The 18,940-nt window shown below is 41.6% G+C and overlaps 1 protein-coding gene across 1 annotated transcript in view; it reads left to right on the plus strand.

The window, feature by feature from the left end:
* Window positions 1-13,838, plus strand: part of B3GALT1 (beta-1,3-galactosyltransferase 1) — a 274,615-nt gene extending 260,777 nt beyond the window's left edge. Inside the window, exon 3 of the mRNA XM_060257346.1 lies at window positions 12,506-13,838. Within this exon, the coding sequence (XP_060113329.1) occupies window positions 12,731-13,711 (981 nt within the window). The 5' untranslated portion in view covers window positions 12,506-12,730 and the 3' untranslated portion in view covers window positions 13,712-13,838. The remainder of the gene's footprint in view (window positions 1-12,505) is intronic.
* The last annotated feature ends 5,102 nt before the right edge of the window (window positions 13,839-18,940 follow it).

Below are 18,940 nucleotides of genomic sequence, written 5' to 3' on the forward strand. Positions count from 1 at the left end.
GGCAGGCATACAAATAAACCTTTTATGAGCCACTCTTGTAGCTGAAGATTGTAAACTTGTTGGGCATTTATACTTATGAAACTTAGTAAAGGGCCATGAATATTAACAATAGCAGCAAAGAGCTGGGGTTGAGGGGAAGCCTAGCAACAATGGAACAGTAGTTGGCATTCAACTATCTTTTAAAGAAAGTTTAGCTATGGTGGTGACGTTAAGTGCCATCAAGTCACAGCTGATTTATAGAAGACCGCACAGGGTTTTCAAGGCAAGACAGGTTCAGAGGTGGTTTGCCATTGCCTGCCTCTGTGTCGTGAGTCCTTTGAGGTCTCCCAGGGGTGGAATTCTAGCGGGAGCTCCTTTGCATATTAGGCCACACACCCCTGATGTAGCCAATCTTCCTGGAGCTTACAGTAGGCCCTGGAAGAGCCCTGTAAGCTCTTGGAGGATTGGCTATATCAAGGGTGTGTGGCCTAATATGCAAATGAGCTTCTGCCAGGATTCCACCCCTGAGGTCTCCCGTCCAAATGCCAACCAAAGCCGACCCTGCTTAACTTTTGAGATCTGATGAAGTCAGGCTAGCCTGGGTCATCCAGATCAGGGCAACTTGGCTGTACCCAGTGGTTTGTTTTTTCCTTGTCTGTAATTCATGGGATTCCAAACATTGTTTCTTTAAACCAACATGGCACTTGTGATTTTGACAGTTTCCCCATCCAAATTAGAAAAGTGTTCTACTGTGTCGCGCAGGTTGCTGGTTGAGAAATAGAAAACCCCAAACCATCGTGATCTTACAGAACTAGCCAAGCAGTTGTTTAGATCCTGACTGGTTGCTTGTATAATCAAGCTGCAAGTAATCTTGTAAAACCCATCACTTGTGTTGCCAAGCTCCAGGTTTCATTATTTTTCATATGTAATGTCGAGATTAAGCATATGTATTTGTTATGTAGTATCTAGAGAGCACGCATGCCTGAAGAAGCCTCTGGGAAACGGCATGGTACTGCTATCTGTCACAGCAATTTTGTGTGCAGGAACCATTAAGATACTGACAGGGCTTTTTGGGTAGAAAGCAGGAACTCATTCGCATATTAGGCCACACACCCCTGATGTCACTATTGGTCCACATAGGGCTTTATGTAGAAAAAACCCAGCGGGGATCCATTTGCATATTAAGCCACACCTCCTGACACCAAGCCAGCTGGAACTGCGTTCCTGTGTGTTCCTGGATACTGACATCAATTTCAAAAAAGCCCTGGATACTGACATCAATTTCAACACCAACACATGGAAAGGAATGGAAGCTCCCTGGAATAGACTAATACTTCGTGCTCTCCATTGAGTGTACATGTTCTTTTCGAGTCTGCAGTGGATTTCTATCAGAAAAACAATGTATGGGGTTTGAATGTGTACCCTTTGTAATTCTTGTGGAGTCTTGTTAGAAGATTTCATACATTGTTCTTTATTTTTTCATTGCAATTTATTACAAAGTCATTTACAGCTTTTGTGGCCATGAGCTTTTTTGCTTTTCATAACCTCCAGGTAGTGGTTGGAGCCCTTCCCACTATTACAACTGGTCTCCAGGCTATAGAATTCAGTTCATTTAGAGAAAATGGCCACTTTGGAAGGTGGACTCTATATCCCATTGAAGTCCCTCCTGCCCCCAAACTCTGCCCTCCTCAGGCCCCTCCCCTCAGATCTCCAGGAATCTCCCAACTGGTAACCAATGCTTCCTCTAAGCCGCAGAGTCCTGTGAGCAAAAATTCTACTTTGTGAGCTACTGGCATGAAAATTGTGAGTGACTGAATAAATTAGTATGCTCTGGGGTCATCTTTCCTGAGCAAAGACAAAAATGTGTGAGCTAGAGGCTAAAAATCTGTGAGCTAGCTCATACTAACTCAGCTTAGAGGGAACACGGCTGGTAACCCTACCCATCACCCAGTTTCAAAGGAAGAAATGCATGCATTCTGTGCCCCCTTTTGAATGGGAAGGAGGAGAGACTGGATTTTACCTTTCCTCTTCTCCACCAAATGTAATGGTATCTACAGGCATATTAACCACCCCAGTGCTTGGAATGGGCTTTTCATCATGGGGAAAGTGCATGTACTTTTATATGTACACTTTTTCTTGTTGGGTTGGGACTCGTCTCTATCAATCTAAGTTGCCTAAGGATCTATGGAAGCATCGACCACACAGATATTTTCACTAACGGTTTCCTTCCTGATTCATCAAAGTCTTGCAAGCAACTAGAATGTGTGTGTGTGTTGGAGCCACAATTCTCATTCATGGCAGAGTTTGGCGACCATACTTCTGCACAGGAAATACGGTGTGTTCGATAAAGATGACATGCTTCGGGCAAAAATATGCATCTACTTAAATGCACAGCTGGCTGATTAACAAAATTTACAACTGCTGTCAATGTGGCTGTTAAATCTTGGAAGAAGGGAGAAAACTGAGGCTAGAGTTAAATGTGTTAAGCCAAACAGTTTAACTTCCCTCCCTCAGAGGCAAGATTTTCCCTAAATTTTTCTTTCCCTTTTGTGACTGAGACAGACACTCTAGTTGTCTATTTTCTTCTTTCTTAAAGAATTTTAGCAGTCTCACCCTGTCACAGTATAATATTTTGGTTATTTTTTCAGCCCAGGAACCTGACAGAAGAAATGGGAGCCCCTGTTAACTTATATGACTAAAATGGCACTTGAGATGTTTTTATATTCCAAATTACCAAAATATTTTATTCAACATAGACGAGTGAGAGCAGGTGAAGTCAGGGGTTAATTTTTTATATATAACTCAATATAGATAATTCTGAGGTAAAATCAGTACATGTACAGACTTTAGTTCTTATATTTTAGGCTAATGAGGATTTCCTAAGCTATTCACAGTTACTTAAAATTGTTATGTTGACAGACTTTTGTTTCAGTGTTTTTTCAAACACTCTAGGACTGAGTCCAGATCAGCAGCTTCAGGTACATGGGAGAAATCTCAAATTGGGCCAGTTCAAAATGGAGTGGCCAAATTCCGATCAGACGCTCCCACGCGAGTCACCCATTTCCTGCATGGAAGGCACTTTGGCATGGTCAGATGGCTGTTGTGCACCATCCCCTCGGTGCGGTTTGGGTTTCTTTTCTCCATACATTTTAGTGGTCCATGTACACATGCTCTCATGTGCACATGAACTCATGTGCTCTGGCCAGTATTTTTTAAAAAAGAATACCGGTGAACACCTTGAGCGGATTGGCGGGTTCACACCACCAGTCCACCTCTCTTGTGCACTCTCACGTTCAGACACCCGAAAAGACAGATGGTGTGCAGCAGAAGGATTTGCTACTGCTTCCTAAGTGGTAGCTTTTTGCGCTGCCTCAGAGATGCCAGAGGATGGAGTGAGTACGGGAGCAGGACGCGAGGCAGATGTGCATGTTTGGACTTGATTTTTTAATCCATCTGTGAGCCGTCCCTGAGTTGGCTTAAAATGCCAGTCTGGACCCGGCCTAGTATACTTTCTTTGAGTATTCTCTTTTTTGTTCCCAGAAGGCTGATGCACTCTTTCTGGTACCCTATTTAGACTAGGTAGGGAATTTTCTTTTCTCTGCCTCTAAGAACCTTCATCTACTTCCCAAACTTCCTTGCCAACTTTCATCAGTTTTCCTTTCTGTGTTAAACTGCTCATAGTCGGGCTGAATTCTGAAACTGTTAGTACTCAACTCTCCTCAGCCAGGGCTGAAATCAGATTGAATTCTCCTCAGCATCCAGTTCAGAAGACTGATGCTAACCAATCAGATTGCTTGGAGCAGCCTGCCACTCAAGGCTCTCTGTTTCTGTGAATTAACCCCTCACAGTCCTTTAGTTGTTTGTACAGCACTTCTAAGTCTCTTTAAGGTGCAGTCTGTCACAACAGCTATGCAAGGAAGAAGATGAAGGAGCCATTTATTACAACAAATTGGAAAGTTTGGGCTTCTTCCTCTTAAAAAAAAAAAAGTCCAGAAGATTAGATGAATCTCCCTCCTGCAGAGCACTTTGAGATGTTATAGTTCTTCTTGGACTGCTGTAGTGCAAAACTGGAAGCGTCCCAAGGAAATGAAGTTCTTCTCCCAGGGTTTTTATGGTGACATAAAAAGCCTGCCAGGCATGCCACAACAGCCCTGGGCTTCTCCTGGTCTTTTTAGCAGGAATACAAGGTGTACCTGGGCTTCATTTCCAAAGTAAGATGCACATTAATCTGCAAATCACATCTTCAGGTATGGATGTTATTCTTTCTATTCTCAGTGGCTTTAGGAAACCTATCCATTAAAAGAAGCATGGGGAAGAGGAAGATCAAGTGAATGACCTTCCTCCTCCCTCTCCTTTTGAATATCAGATGCTCAGAAAGCACTGACCCATGTATCTCTCCTAGAAGAAATTTTTGGTCTCATACAGATTTCTGAAACAATAATTGGATGTATGGATATTGGGGGTGGTTTCTAAGTGGAGAGGGAAAGATACTCTGCACATGTTGAAGTCTTGCTGTTTTCTGTAGCCTGACATATGTCTAAATTTTATAGGAAGTGATCAAATAGTATCAATCTTGAGCCTTGAGGCCTCTGTGCTCTGTTGTGGACCTTCCAGAGGAACTTATTGGCAACTGTGTGAGGCAGGATGCTGCACTAGATGAACCACTGGTCTGATCCAGCAGAGCTCTCCTTATGTTCTAGAAACACCCCTGGTGCTTACTTAGTCGCAAGATCAGTCTAATCCAATCTTTTGGCATTAAGCAGCACTGAAGTCCAAACTTGATGGATAGCTACAAGGATCAATTCATTTCCCATAATAAAATAACTGTTATGCCCAAACAGATTGAGGCAGGCAATGACCAAAACTGAGTTATCTAGAAAGACTTCTTGGGCACAATGCAGCAAATCCAGATCACAATTGGATGCCACTGAAATCAATCTTGGTTTAAATATTTATCTTTGAATTTGTTACATTTCATTGCAATGGGGAAAACACAATATGAGAAACACAGGACTGTCACCCCGAAAGTGGCACTCTGTTTCAGATTTCCACCCCTTCTGTAACTAAGAATGTATTAAAATGGATGTCAGTATCACAACATCAGCTGTCTTATGTCCCTGCCAGCCAGTGATGTTGAAAACTGTGTGTTAATTGTTTTAGAGGATAGCTGCATTGGTCTGCAGTAGAACACCTTGATCCAAGTCTAGTAGCACCTTAGAGACTAACTAGATTTTCAGGATATGAGCTTTTGAGTCATAACTCCCTTCATCAGATACAATGGAGATGGAGGTGATTTTGCCTTATTTCCTTACATATCAGATATCTGATTTTGCTTTCCTATCTAAAGGGAAGTTCAGCACTCAAAAGCTCACGCCCTGAAAAGCTAAGGTGCTACTCAACTCAAATCTATGTGACAATTGTACAATATTAAGTAATTACACTTTAGTTACAGAAGATGAGAATTCAGCCTAGGGTAGGGTTGCCAGGTCAGAGTTGGAAAATACCTGGAATCTTTGGGGTGGATCTGGAAGAGAGTGGGGTTTGGGGGAGGAGGTGAGGGGCCTCAGCATGGTACAATGCTGTAGAGCAGGGGTGTCAAACATACGCCCAGGGACCAAATCAGGCCCTTGGAGGGTTCCTATCAGGCCCCGAGCTACTGGCTGCCATGTGCTTTCTTCTCCCTCTCTCTTGCTTCCTTCTTCATCACAACTTGCTTTGCAAGGCTTGCTCAATCACACAGGAGCTACAAAGCAAAGCCTCTATTTTCTCCATTGGCTGAGACTCCTCCCTTGGAGAGGAAGGGGGAGATAGCTTGCTTTGCCAGGCTCTCTCAATCGCACGGCAGAGATACTGAGCCAAGCCTCTCTTCCTTCTATTGGCTGAGGCTCCTCCCCCTCTTGGTCCCCTGGGAAAGGAAGGAAAGAGCCAGAGCTTCCTTTACACAGTTCCCTACATCCAATGGGAGAATTATAAAGAGAGCACCTTTAAGGCCATTGAGTGCTAATGTTTTAAGCATGTTTTAAGTTTTTTTAAAAGAAATATTTAATTGTGTTTCTCTATGTCCTTTATAAAGTTTATATGTTTGCTACCTAATTTTAAATAGGTACACACATGGCCTGGCCCAACAAGGTCTCATTAATGTCAGATCCGGCCCTCGTAACAAATGAGTTTGATAGCCCTGAAGTCCACTCTTTAAAGTAACCATTTTCTCCAGGGGAGCTGATCTCTGCCAATTGGAGATCAGTTGCAAAATCGGGAGATCTCCAGGCCCCACCTAGAGGGTGGCAACACAAGCCCAGGGGCTGCCATTTTCATGGACCCTGTGGGCCTTCAGTCCTCCTAACCTTTTGTCTGTGGGTTAGAATTTACCCATCCCTGATACTAATTGAGAAGCTTAATCCTTCCAAATGGCTTACTTCTCTTTTTGGAAAGAAAGGCACTAACAATATCTCAAAAAGCAATGCTTAGATACTCTGAAAGGTGGGCTTGAAAACTTCTCTCACAGTTTGCCCAGTGAATGCTGAAGGTTTTGTTGTTTATAGTTTGTTGAGCTGTTAATTTGCTTAGTTATGAGAGACTAATTCATTATCCAGTTCAGTTAGTTATCACCTCAGGCATTCTGTGTATGATTTCAGATGTCCTCATCTGCACATTAGTCTTGGTCCTTCTCATTCTTACACTGATTAATTGAACACTAGGCCACCACAAAGAGGGGCTTGTATGTAATCAAGGCCATTGATGTATTCATTCTGGATCTCACAGCCACAAAGCTGCTGCATTACAAGTATCCTTATGAACACTAAGGGGAAGGACTCAATAAAGATGAGGACAAGGACCAAGGAAATGATTTGTTTGTAATAATGACTGTTAACTGTGAGATTATTTAACATGACTCCTGTAGCAAATATTGTCAGTAGAGTTATCAGAGGAATAAAAAAGGGTTTGCTAAATGGCATTGAAAGCTGGTCCCATGTGAAAAACAGAAGAACTGAGTTCCTATAAGGAGGTCCCTCGGTTGCTGACCTAAAGTTTTCATTAAATGCAAAGCACTACCAGAGATTTAAAAGAGACGAAGAGGCCAAGAGCCTTACGAAAGAGCAGGGGACCGTAATCACAGTGGCTATGGTAACTGAAGGTGAAATGTGTTATTTGCATCAGTTTATAACCCAACCGGGATGCAATTTACATGTGATGTCTGTAACGGAATGTGATGGATGTAATCACACAGTACCTGTTACCGCATGGAACCCGTGAAGGTTCTGAAAACCATGCTGAAAGGGAGGCAGAAGGAAAATGCAAAGCTTTGGCACTTTGTGGGGGGAAATATTTCAAAGCTAGTTTATTCTGAAAAGGCTGCACTGTACATGATTTGCTCTCCACATTTCCCACCCCACCCCATCCCCTTTTTGGTCATAGAAGATTGTTTTCAGAAAGGATAATTTTTAAAATCTGCTATTCAGTTCAGTGGCAAAGCCAATGCAATCAAGGGTGTGTGTGTGTGTGTGTGCGGGTGGGTGAGTGGTTAGGCAGACTTTCAGTTTTCACAATTTATTTATTTTATATTTTTTATATATATTTTTAGCCCGCCCTTCCCGCAGGACAGGCTCAGGGAAGGGCGGGTTACATCATAAAAACAATCAACAATAAAAGACCAATTTAAAATATATAAAATCTAAATCTATAAAGTGACAATAGAGACTAAAATGGCAGGTTCTGCCTCACAGACATGACCTATTGTCCAGGTCCAGCAGATCTTATAGCACTGGGATGGAATGAAGGGGGGGGGGCGGAGGCCAGTAACAAGTGACGTCCACTTACTCAGCTGAAAACCTGGCAAAAAAGCTCTGTTTTACAGGACCTGCGGAATTGGAGCAGATCCCGCAGGGCCCAGATCTCCAGGGGGAGCTCATTCCACCAGGCGGGGCCAGGGCTGAAAAGACTTCTGTTAAGGTCAGAGCCAATGGAAACAAAATAAAGTGATAAATATTAAAGATGAAATGACATTTGATCAGTCATAGAAAAGACAGCTTAATTTACACTCTACATAGGTAGAGTCTCTGCTTGGTAAGGAAAATCAAGACTACTCAGGTATTGCACATATGCGAAGTCTTTAAGGCTAACCAAGTTATTCCAGGACAAGCTTTCATGAGTAAAAGAAGAATAGCTGAAGAAGTGAACTCTGAGTCATAAAAAAATAACGCTGGAATAGGTGTAGGCTTGAAGACGTCACTTGATTTCCCTTTTACTTTGCTAACACAGGCTATAACATGGTTACCTTTTTGAAATTACTAACATATGTGCAATGGAAATGCTTTAGAGTTGGATCTAAAGATCCACCAGTGATAGAGAGCTATTTTATTTTATTTTTTGCCATTTCCCCCTCTCACTGTGGACCCTCCTCCAATTTCCCCTCATGCTATTCCTGACAGTCTCCCCTCCCCAGCAGCCTTTAAGGGAGTTCAGGAGTCTGCAGCAGGACTGAAGAAGCATTAAAACAGCTTTGGGATCCAACCAGAGGAGCCAAGAATATGTATGGTTGATGTCAACAGAGAAGTCTGCAGACACTAATTTAGAAATGAGCATCTGTAAGAGCATTAAGGCATACTTTTATGTAAGTGTGTGTAAAACCAGGCTGAAATGTGTGTAATGCATTAAAGTCTGGGAAGAGAATTACTTTCTAATGCATTCTGGAAGAGCTGACATGCTAGTTATTGTATGTGCTTGCACATGTATCTTTTAATTCAAAATGGTGCTTGAAGAATGGGAAATATTTAATGTTCAAAAATTATAAGCAGAAGCCTGCATGAGTAGATAGGGATGTCAGCTGGGTGAGTTCACCTGGAAGGTGTTTAAAGGGACTGCAATCAAAAGTCCCCTGCTGGCGAGGAAGAGGGACCTGGCAACCCAATCAAGAGAAGGACCTGAAGATGCAGACTTTCCTTTCTGGCAGCTGTTCCACAGCAGTGGGGCAGCTGCCAGAAAGGGCCCTGGTCCAGGATTGAAGATGTAATATCCAGGAATTAAAATGGTGAGCACAATGCCCTTGCAGAAGTGATTCTGTCTACCATTCCCTTTTCCTAGCCCCCCCCCCCCCCCCCCACTCTGACATCCAGAAAAGCAAAAGCATGGACTGGGAGGAGGAAGTACCAAACGGGCATGTGGTGTGCAGAGGGGAAATAAGGCAAAGTCACCTCCATCTCCATTGTCTATAAGTGAATAACTTTCTCCACTGACTTCTTCCAGTGGCAAAAACATCATCAGTTGTGTGGTCATCCTACCAGATTTAGATGTTAGACTTTGATTTATACTGTCATTTTTTCCTGTAATGTCATTCTTTCTTTAAGATGTCTGGCATCATAAAATTAGGGTCCAACATAGGGTTGCCAACCTCCAGGTAGCACCTGGAGTTCTCCCAGTATTATAACTAATCTTCAGACTACAGAAAATAGTTACCATGGAGAAAATGGCAGTTTTGGAAGGTAGGCCCTGTGGAATCACATCCCCACTGAATTCTTCCCTTCTCAAACTCCACCCTCTCACCAGGCTCTGTTCCCAAGTGTTCAGAAATGTTCCAATCTAAAATTGACAATTGTAGTCTCACAGTCAAACATAAGACCCATTGTTTTCTGTGGTAGAGATTTAAACATAGGCTCAAGGTTGACTCAGCCTTCCATCCTTCCGAGGTCAGTAAAATGAGTACCCAGCTTGCTGGGGGGGGAAGCATAGATGACTGGGGAAGACCATGGCAAACCACCCCGTAAAAAAGACTGCCCAGAAAATGTCGCGATGTGATGTCATCCCATGGGTTGGTAAAGACTCAGTGCTTGCGCTGATCTCCCTTAAATGCTGCTTGGTGGGTGGGGACTGTCAGGAATAGCATGAGGGGAAATTGGGAGAGGGTCCACAGTGAGCCGGGGAAATGGCAAAAAAAAAAAAAAAATCAGCTCTCTGTCACTGGTGAATCTTCAGAGCCAACTTTACCTTTACTTTTTTAATCCTCCAACTGAAATCAAAGGTGATTAGAAGTGCTTAATTTTGGCTAAATTGTATACACGCACATATATATATTGGGTGCCTAATACAGCTAGAGTCCCACTGAAAATATTGGGGCTTGATCCTGACTTGATCCTTTAGTTTCAAAAGAATACAATTGTGACTAATTGGGGCAAGTTCTAAGTTAATGTTTGAGCATATTTATTATAATAAACAAAAAAAGGGAAAAGAAAACAAAAAAAATTATCTAACATCAAAGTTTGTGTTAATAAGGCTTCCCCAAAGTTTTCTGTGAACATCAGCAATTCAGGAAGTCTTTTTTTAGTACCACATTTTCATGCAAGCGCCTTTATTAGTAAAGAACAAAAGGGAATTTAAAACATCATATATAAGCAGATTTATTTCTGTTCAGAATATGTTTGAACATTTCTTAAAAGGCCCCCATTTCTCTTTAAAAGAAAATGTCTTATGTTCATGTTTGAGCATATTTATTATAATAAACAAAAAAAGGGAAAAGATGCTTCAGCTATAAAGAAAAAAAACATACATTCTGGCATGCACTGAGTTGAAAAAGCGTATTCCCTCATCCCTTACAACTCTGGCTCTTGTTTCACTAGAAAGGAAGTTCCCAACATTAAAACAAATTAACATCTCCCAAAGTAAGTCCCTAGTCCCCAGTATTTCCTGCTCTTGTTACTGTCAGAGAAATGAAAGCTTCAATGTATTTCCTCCACAGTAGAAAGGAAAAGGAACAGCACAGAAGTTTGCTAACCTATTGCTTTATTTTGAATGGTAAATCCAAGTTATCATTTCTGAGTAACTCAGACTGAAAGGGAATACATCAGATTGCATGACCTTGCCCAGTTCCGCAGGGCCTGTAAGACAACCCTCTTCCGGCTGGCTTATGACTAGCTGGTACAAGAAACCAAGTGTAGTTATACTAGATGTCTGCTGTCCCTAATGTTTTAAATGTTTTAAATGTCTTAAACATTTAAATGTATTAATTATTTTAACTGTTTTTATACTTAAATTCTATTTATGTGAAACTTTGTGTTGTGAGCCGCCCTGAGCCACTTGTCGGGGAGGGCGGGATATAAATCATAAAATAAATAAATAAATAGATTGCATCTGCTTTATTGCTGAGTTTGTCATTTAAAAAGAAAAACTTAAACACTTGAAGGCAGAAATACACTTTCTATACAGCGCAGTTAATCTTTCCCTGAGGTTTTTTTTTTAATAGGTACGTTTGGATTTTACCAAGTGAGGACTACAAGCAACTTGAATGGGTAGCAGTTTTTAGTAGGGAAATTTGCAAAGAGAATGAGTGCAATTTCTCCTTCCTCCCTGCAATGGTTTGCCCCTTTAAATTGCAGTCTCCACAACTGTAATCTGCAAAATAATAATACCCTTGGAACAAAAATGATGACACTACATATATAAATTGTTGAACACCAGTCTAGTGTAGCAGTTAGAGCAGAGGTGTCAAACTCTATTGTTACGAGGGCTGGATCTGACATAAACGTTACTTTGTTGGGATGGACCACATGCGCCATATTATGTAACACAAGGTACCAGAGATATAAACTTTATAAAGATTATTTCAGATGCCAAATGGCAATAGGCTTGATTGGATTAGGTGTAATATGCAGAGGGGTAGTAGGCATGGAAATAGCATCATTGGTAATGAGACAGGAAACCTAGGTCCCAGTTTGGTCCAGGAGGATGCAAAGAACAAATGGACAGAAGTCTGAAGAAGTGAGCAGTGTCTCACGAAAGCTGACACAAATTTTGTTGGTCTTCAAAGTGCTACTGGACTCTTATCACAGTTCACAGATTAAGAAAAGACGTGTTTCAAATCTTCTAATTACATTAAAAATGTCAATAATCGTTACTTGGAAATGTCCAGATGCACCTACACTTTCACTATGGCACTTTGAGATGTAGGAGATGTATATAATGGAAAAAATTACTTATCAGGTGAATCAATATGAATCCAGTCCTCCTGATTTTGTTCAAGTGTGGTCTATTATATTAGATTATTTGTTGCGAGTTCCGGAAAACTTAAAATCTTTAATTTTAATGTGATATTTGTGATGTGTGATATTTGATTTGAGCATAGTCTTCTGTTAGTTAGCTTATTTTATGTATTTGGTGAATGTTTGTAAATTTGTTGGTTTATATTATGTATAATATGTGTCACTTCACTAGCAAACATCAGTGACCAGCTACTGAAGATCTTTGATAAGGAATAAGTTACACTTTGGTATCAACTAGCACTGGTCTGATTGAGAGCCAATACTTGGTGCAAACAAAGAAAAGTGTCTTGCCTCTCCTAGTTAACTCCCTGCCAATTTGTTTATTCACTTCTCAAAAGTTGTGACAAAACCTATTAGTGCAATTACCATTAACTTCCTTCCATACAGAACAGTAACATCTACATGTATTACAATTTTGCATTTTGAATATTTGCATTTAGATTATTCTTCCATCAATGGCACATTGATATAAATTATTTTCCACTTATGCCTTTCAGGGGGAAAAAAGAACTTCAAACAAAATGGAGGCTGTAGCTACAGAAGGGGAAAGATTGCACTTCAGGCTTAAAACCTTTTCATTGATCCATGAACCATTACCAGGTTCCTTTCCTACGTCAAACTGTCAGGATTGAAAAATAACATGCTGTCTCAGTGGGACAAAGAGATGCTAATGGCAAGAAGGCTTTTTATTCACATGGCAGAATAGAAGAGCTCCAGGAACAATGGCTTCAAAGGTCTCATGCTTGTACGTCCTCACAGTAGTTTGTTGGGCAAGTGCTCTTTGGTACTTAAGCATAACACGTCCCACTTCATCCTACACTGTCCACAGAACTTACGACAGCATCTCAATGGCTAGAAAAAACGTCTCTTTTGGCAACATAAGGACTCGACCAATCAACCCCCATTCATTTGATTTCCTCATAAATGAGCCTCAGAAGTGTGAGAACAATGCCCCTTTTCTCGTTATTCTCATCAGCACCACTCACAAAGAATTTGATGCAAGACAAGCCATTCGAGAGACGTGGGGAGATGAAAACAACTTTAAAGGTATTAAGATCTCCACCCTCTTTCTTCTGGGGAAAAACACAGACTCTGTGTTAAACCAGATGGTGGAGCAAGAGAGTCAAATCTTCCATGACATTATTGTGGAGGACTTCATTGACTCCTATCATAATCTGACTCTGAAAACCTTAATGGGAATGAGATGGGTGGCCACATTTTGCTCGAAAGCCAAGTATGTAATGAAAACAGACAGTGATATTTTTGTAAATATGGACAACCTTATTTACAAATTGCTAAAACCTAACACCAAGCCAAGACGGAGGTACTTCACTGGTTACGTCATCAATGGAGGCCCGATAAGGGACGTCCGTAGTAAATGGTACATGCCTAGAGACTTGTATCCAGAGAGTAACTACCCACCATTTTGCTCGGGCACTGGCTATATTTTTTCAGCTGATGTAGCAGAGATGATCTACAAAACCTCCCTTCATACTAGACTTCTTCATCTTGAAGATGTATACGTGGGACTCTGTCTGCGGAAGCTTGGCATTCATCCTTTCCAAAACAGTGGCTTTAATCATTGGAAGATGGCTTACAGCCTGTGCCGATATCGACGTGTTATCACAGTGCATCAGATATCTCCCGAAGAAATGCACAGAATTTGGAATGACATGTCAAGCAAAAAGCATCTCAGATGCTAGACTTTTTACAGATGTAAATACTTTCTTTTTTTCAACTGGAGGTATATTATAATTGGAAACGGGGATATTAACTTCCAGGAGGGAGTGTCCTTTAATATGTTTTGTTTGGTTGTTCTTTACAACATTAGGTTTTTACAAGGTGTAAATTGTATTCACGATGGTCTTATTTCTAGCAACCAGAAAGGTTAGGATTACATCTGTCTTCTTGTAACTGTATACATAAGAGGACAGGTGTATATCTATTCTGTTACAAATATGAAATAGGAACCTTAACATAAGACAAGAGTGTATAGTTTGAGGCTCCTGGGGCTCTTTCATCTAACCTAAAAGTACTTGATGAAGTGGTGATAATCCCAGCTATCTAAACAAAAGGTCCTTCGTGCAGACTGTGATTAATTTAAACATGCAGCTTTGTTATGATCCTGTGTTCCAAATTGTGTTCCATTTTTTTCTTCATCAGAGATAAGGTTTGAGTGCCAACTTCATAGCTAGTACAGATGGAATATGTATGTGTGTGTGAGGGGGGGGGCTATTTGTTAATTTCCTGCATTGTGCAGGGGGGTTGAACTAGATGACCCCGGAGGTCCCTTCCAGCTCTATGATTATATGATAATTTCTGATTTAGTACAAGATTCCTAAAAGTCTATGCAGGGTTTCCCCACACTGAGCTTAGGAACAGGCCTTCTCTTCCCACCCCAAACTTTGAGGGATACTTCCAAGCAACATCTGAAGAAACCTGTGCTGGAAAGTCCTTGTACATGAACGAAAGCACTGTAAGTGCATGCATGGAAATGTGTTAGACATGTTCATAAGTCTCCTTGGATTTGAATCATGCCTGCATACATTCACACAGCCTATCTCAGCAATTATAATACCCCAAATGTGATGTTAGGCAGATTGCTTTTAAAAAAATGCAATTTTCATCATTTCCCCTACACTAGCAGTATAATCCTATGCAAGACTTGCAACAGTCTGAACCTATTGACTTTAATGGGCTTAAACTAGAGTGACTCTTCATAGCATTGTACTGTAAATCCAAAAAGAGACCTCAAAGTGCACTAAAACCCCATCATTAAAATACACAACAGAAAGAATACCGCCCCCCCCCCCCCCCCCGCAAATTAAATTTGGTTGGATTGAGTGAATCCATGCTACTGATTGTGGAACCTTCTTCTTTCTCCAGAGGAATGTTCTGCTACTAGCGAATGGATTAATAGGATCCAACCCATGATGAGAAATAAATTATACATGTGTTAACATTGAAAGGGCACTAAGAAAGATTAGCAAGGGACACGTCTATTTTTTTAAAAACAGTAAAATCAGTTGTACAGATAGAAAAAGCCTGGTACAGATGCTATTTAAAACAGTATAGTTTTCATATAAGAAATATGCAGTGTTATTAACGAAAGGAAATGTTACCTGAACAACACCCACCTTTGTATTACTTGATCCAAGTCAGTAGGTTGCAAACAAACCAAAGTGTATGTTCAGTTGTAGTAGGCTGTCCATTGGAATGGAATAATTATGTCAGGCAGGCATCAACATAATTTATTTGCTTTTTCTTTAACATTAAAAATTTTAGGGGTTAAGCAGACAGCCAATCAAAAAGGAGGTGTCCTTATCAATTCAGTTGTTCTTCACTACCACCTGTGTATAAATGATACGCGAGCATAACAATTTGACAAGGAACTTTGACAGCGATAAAAGCAAAGATCAGTTTAAAAATCCAACCTTAAAAATGCTTTTAAAAATATCTTTTTGGTAGCAGCCAGCATCATAATTGGTTGGGTTTTTTTTCTGAATTGTATCAGCACTTTTATGGACTCCCCATAAGAGGAACAGTTTGGGGGTTTTTTCTGGACAGCAAACTAGCATTCTGGTGACAGGAGACGATAATAGCTCCCGGAGGTTAAGAGAGTACCATTCGGGCAGTAAATCTTCAATTTGTTCTGCTCCGTTCAATGCCTTGGAGTGAACAGAACCTTACTATATCAACCCTCTTGTTTTTCTCTTTTGCGACACCCAGCGATATAAAATAAGGGGCCCCATGGCACCTTACAGACTAAAAATTTTTTATTCCGGCACGAACCTTTTGCAAGCCAGAGCTCACTTCCTCAGATGTGTGAAGGGTTCATCCATGAGGGAGAAGGTCAGGCAGGCTCACTTGTTCAACTGAGATACAGTTCAGTGCATTTCATCGAGTGAGCTGTGACTCCAAAAAGCTTAAACTGGAAGAAATATTGTTAGTCTTTAAGGGGCTACGGGGCACCGCTTTTAATTTGTTGTTACAGGAAAGCCAGCATGGTATAGCCAGATAAGAAGGATTAGCCCTACGATGGGAGACCACCAAAAGAAGGCTCAGCAGAGGAAGGCAAGGGCAAACCACTTCTGCTTCTCACTCACCTTGAAAGCCCCTTGCTGGGGATGCCCTCAGTCAGTTGTGACTTGATGGCACTTACATGGCATTGGGTCTGTACCAGTATTCCCTCTAAGCTGAGTTAGTGTGAGCTAGCTCAGTTTTTTAACCTCCGGCTCACAAGTCTTTGTCTTTGATCAGGAAAGATGGCCCCAGAGCAAAGTAATTTATGCAAGAGCCAAATCACTTCTCACAACTTTAATGCCAGTATCTCACTCATAAAGTAGAATTGTTGCTCCCAGGACTCAAAAGCTTGGAGGGAGCATTGGTCTGGACCCATCTGGAATTAGTCCCAGTGTTTTTAACAGCAAATCCAGGAGTTAGACCCCTTTGTACAAGTGCAGTCTGCCTCCTTTCTCACTGCTATGCTGATATACATATTCTCCTCCTAATTATTTGTTGAGCAGCATACTTCATTGAAAGACAGTGTAAGGCTAAGCAGAGAAAACTTTTGTCTCCAATGGATTTAGAACAGTGTAAATTCTAAGGCACAGTTGAGCATCTTTGATAGCTGATTCTGTATTCTGGCCTCTGCCCTTTTGAGAAGCAAGGCCCACAGCCAGACACACAGGTCTCAGGACTGTGACTCCCCTGGATTCAACCTCTAATCTTAACCAAGAGCTCAGTCCTCTTGTCTCTGACTGCACCAGTCGCCTCTTTCCAAGAGAAAGGGAAGATTTGTTGTGCATTGGACATGGCACTTTAGGTCCCAAATCAACTAGGGCAGCTGCCTACCAAAATGACAATCAGTTCTGTCAAACTTATAACACTGATCCTTTGTTGCACAAAGGAAAATGGGGTACACTGAATGTAAGAATGATAGCTTCTGGGATGTTTGAGAAGCAGACATTCTCCGCCCCCGCCCCCCTCCATGCACACCGTATCCCACAGTGCTTGTGAATGCAGCTTCAGCAGCAATTTGATATGTGGCATGGGCGAGGAAGGCTGCTGCTTTAGAAATTCAAGCACAGCGCTCCCCAGGGCTGCAGACAGATGCACATCAAAAGGAGACCCACAGTGCTGTGAACATGCTTTGAGCTCTACTTGGGAATGTAGCGTATAAACAAATGAAATGCTGGTATATGATAAGGCCACTGACATTTCTGTTACTTGGCACCTCCTCTTCTCTCTCGTTCTTTGGATATCAGTCTTAGGCTTTCAGCCTGAGATTCCCTGAGGGGCAAGTAACTAGCAGGTTTGTTTTTGAAAGCAAGACTGGAAGGAAGTCTTACAGCGGCCTCATATTTAATCCTGTATTTAACTTAACAGCATTTAATTCTGTTTCTAACTAGGAAAGTATTTATACTGGAAACATAACTCACAAATTTAGGGCTGCACCATGATGCTCAGTCACCTGCCGTTGTGCCTCCATTATTTTATTCACTAAAAGAATACAGTTCCAGAGTCTGCAGCCTTCAGCAGAAGACCCATGGGGGAGTAGGGGGGGGCATCAGCTTAACCCTGTCCCTCCAGCCATTTTTGTTTATTTTGAAAGATTAAAAACTTAACAATTTCTGCAAAAGCTCCCCAGACAGAACATCCAGAACACTTTATGGAAGACCAGCAGTGTGACTGCATAGGGCACCAACCTTCTGGGGGAGCCAAATTGGGCACCCCCATGTGACTTAGGCTTTCCAATCCCCAGGTCCCAGCGGGGGATCTCCTGGTTTTACAAGTTTCCCCCCGCCCCCCAGCCAGCTAACCCAACAGCCCCCACAGCTCTAGATCTCCAGCAGTTTTAGGGAATAATGGGGAATTGATCTGCGGATATCATGGTCTCTAGGAGGGCTGTGTTTTGAGGTAGATGCACCAAATTTTCAGTATAGCATCTAGTGCCTCTTCTCAAAACACCTCCCAAGTTTCAAAACGATTGGACCAGGGGGTCCAATTCTACGAGCCCCAAAAGAAGGTGCCCCTATCCTTCATGATTTCCTATGGAAGAAAGGCATTTAAAAAGGTGTGCGGTCCCTTTCAATGTGATGGCCAGAACTCCCTTTGGAGTTCAGTTGTGCTTGTCACAGCCTTGATCTTGGCTCCACCCCCAATGTCTCCTGGCTCCACCCCCAAAGTCTCCTGGCTCCATCCCCAAAGTCCCCAGATATTTCTTGAATTGGACTTGGCAACCCTAATGTGACTAGGTGGCATTATCAGTGCAGGGGGGGCGGGCACCAGAAGTTAACCTTGCCTAGGGTGCCAGGCAGTCTAGGGGCGGCTGTGAAGGTCAGCATAGTTTGCATGAAGCTGCTGAGAACAGAGTCCGTGAAGAAATTCCATGAAGAGTCTCCATTTATAAAATGCCCCAGCGAAATCGGAGGTCATCAGTATTTTAATTCTGTTACATTTATACTGATGATAAGCATTTTGAAATAAACACAGGATACCCGTTATGCTGACCAAAAATTCTGGAAAACAAGAAAAAACAAATCTACCGCTTCTAAGTCACAGATGCTCATTTGATAAATAATTTGATTTTTTTTTTTCATTTTAAACCAACAGCGGTTAAAAACAATCTGATCAGATCATTTATAGATCTTTGCCTGATCGCGGTATTGGCAAACCGAGTCTGTGCTAGCAGTTTATTTCAAAAGTTACTATTTCAGTGCTAAGAAGCAAAAAATGTGAAATGTTTTCTTCTGATACTACATCACAGTTGCGCATCGTTTTCTATACGTGCACACTACGGTCCTGATCTCTTGGAACATTTTGAATTTTGCAATTACTTCAGGCAGCAACCGAAGACCAGTCCAAAGTGATTAATGGTGACTAATCAGAGTTACACCTTTCTAAGCCAGTTGATTTCAATTGACTTAGAA

Source organism: Heteronotia binoei, chromosome 16, assembly GCF_032191835.1.
Source record: "Heteronotia binoei isolate CCM8104 ecotype False Entrance Well chromosome 16, APGP_CSIRO_Hbin_v1, whole genome shotgun sequence".
In the NCBI taxonomy this organism is placed as follows: domain Eukaryota; kingdom Metazoa; phylum Chordata; class Lepidosauria; order Squamata; family Gekkonidae; genus Heteronotia; species Heteronotia binoei.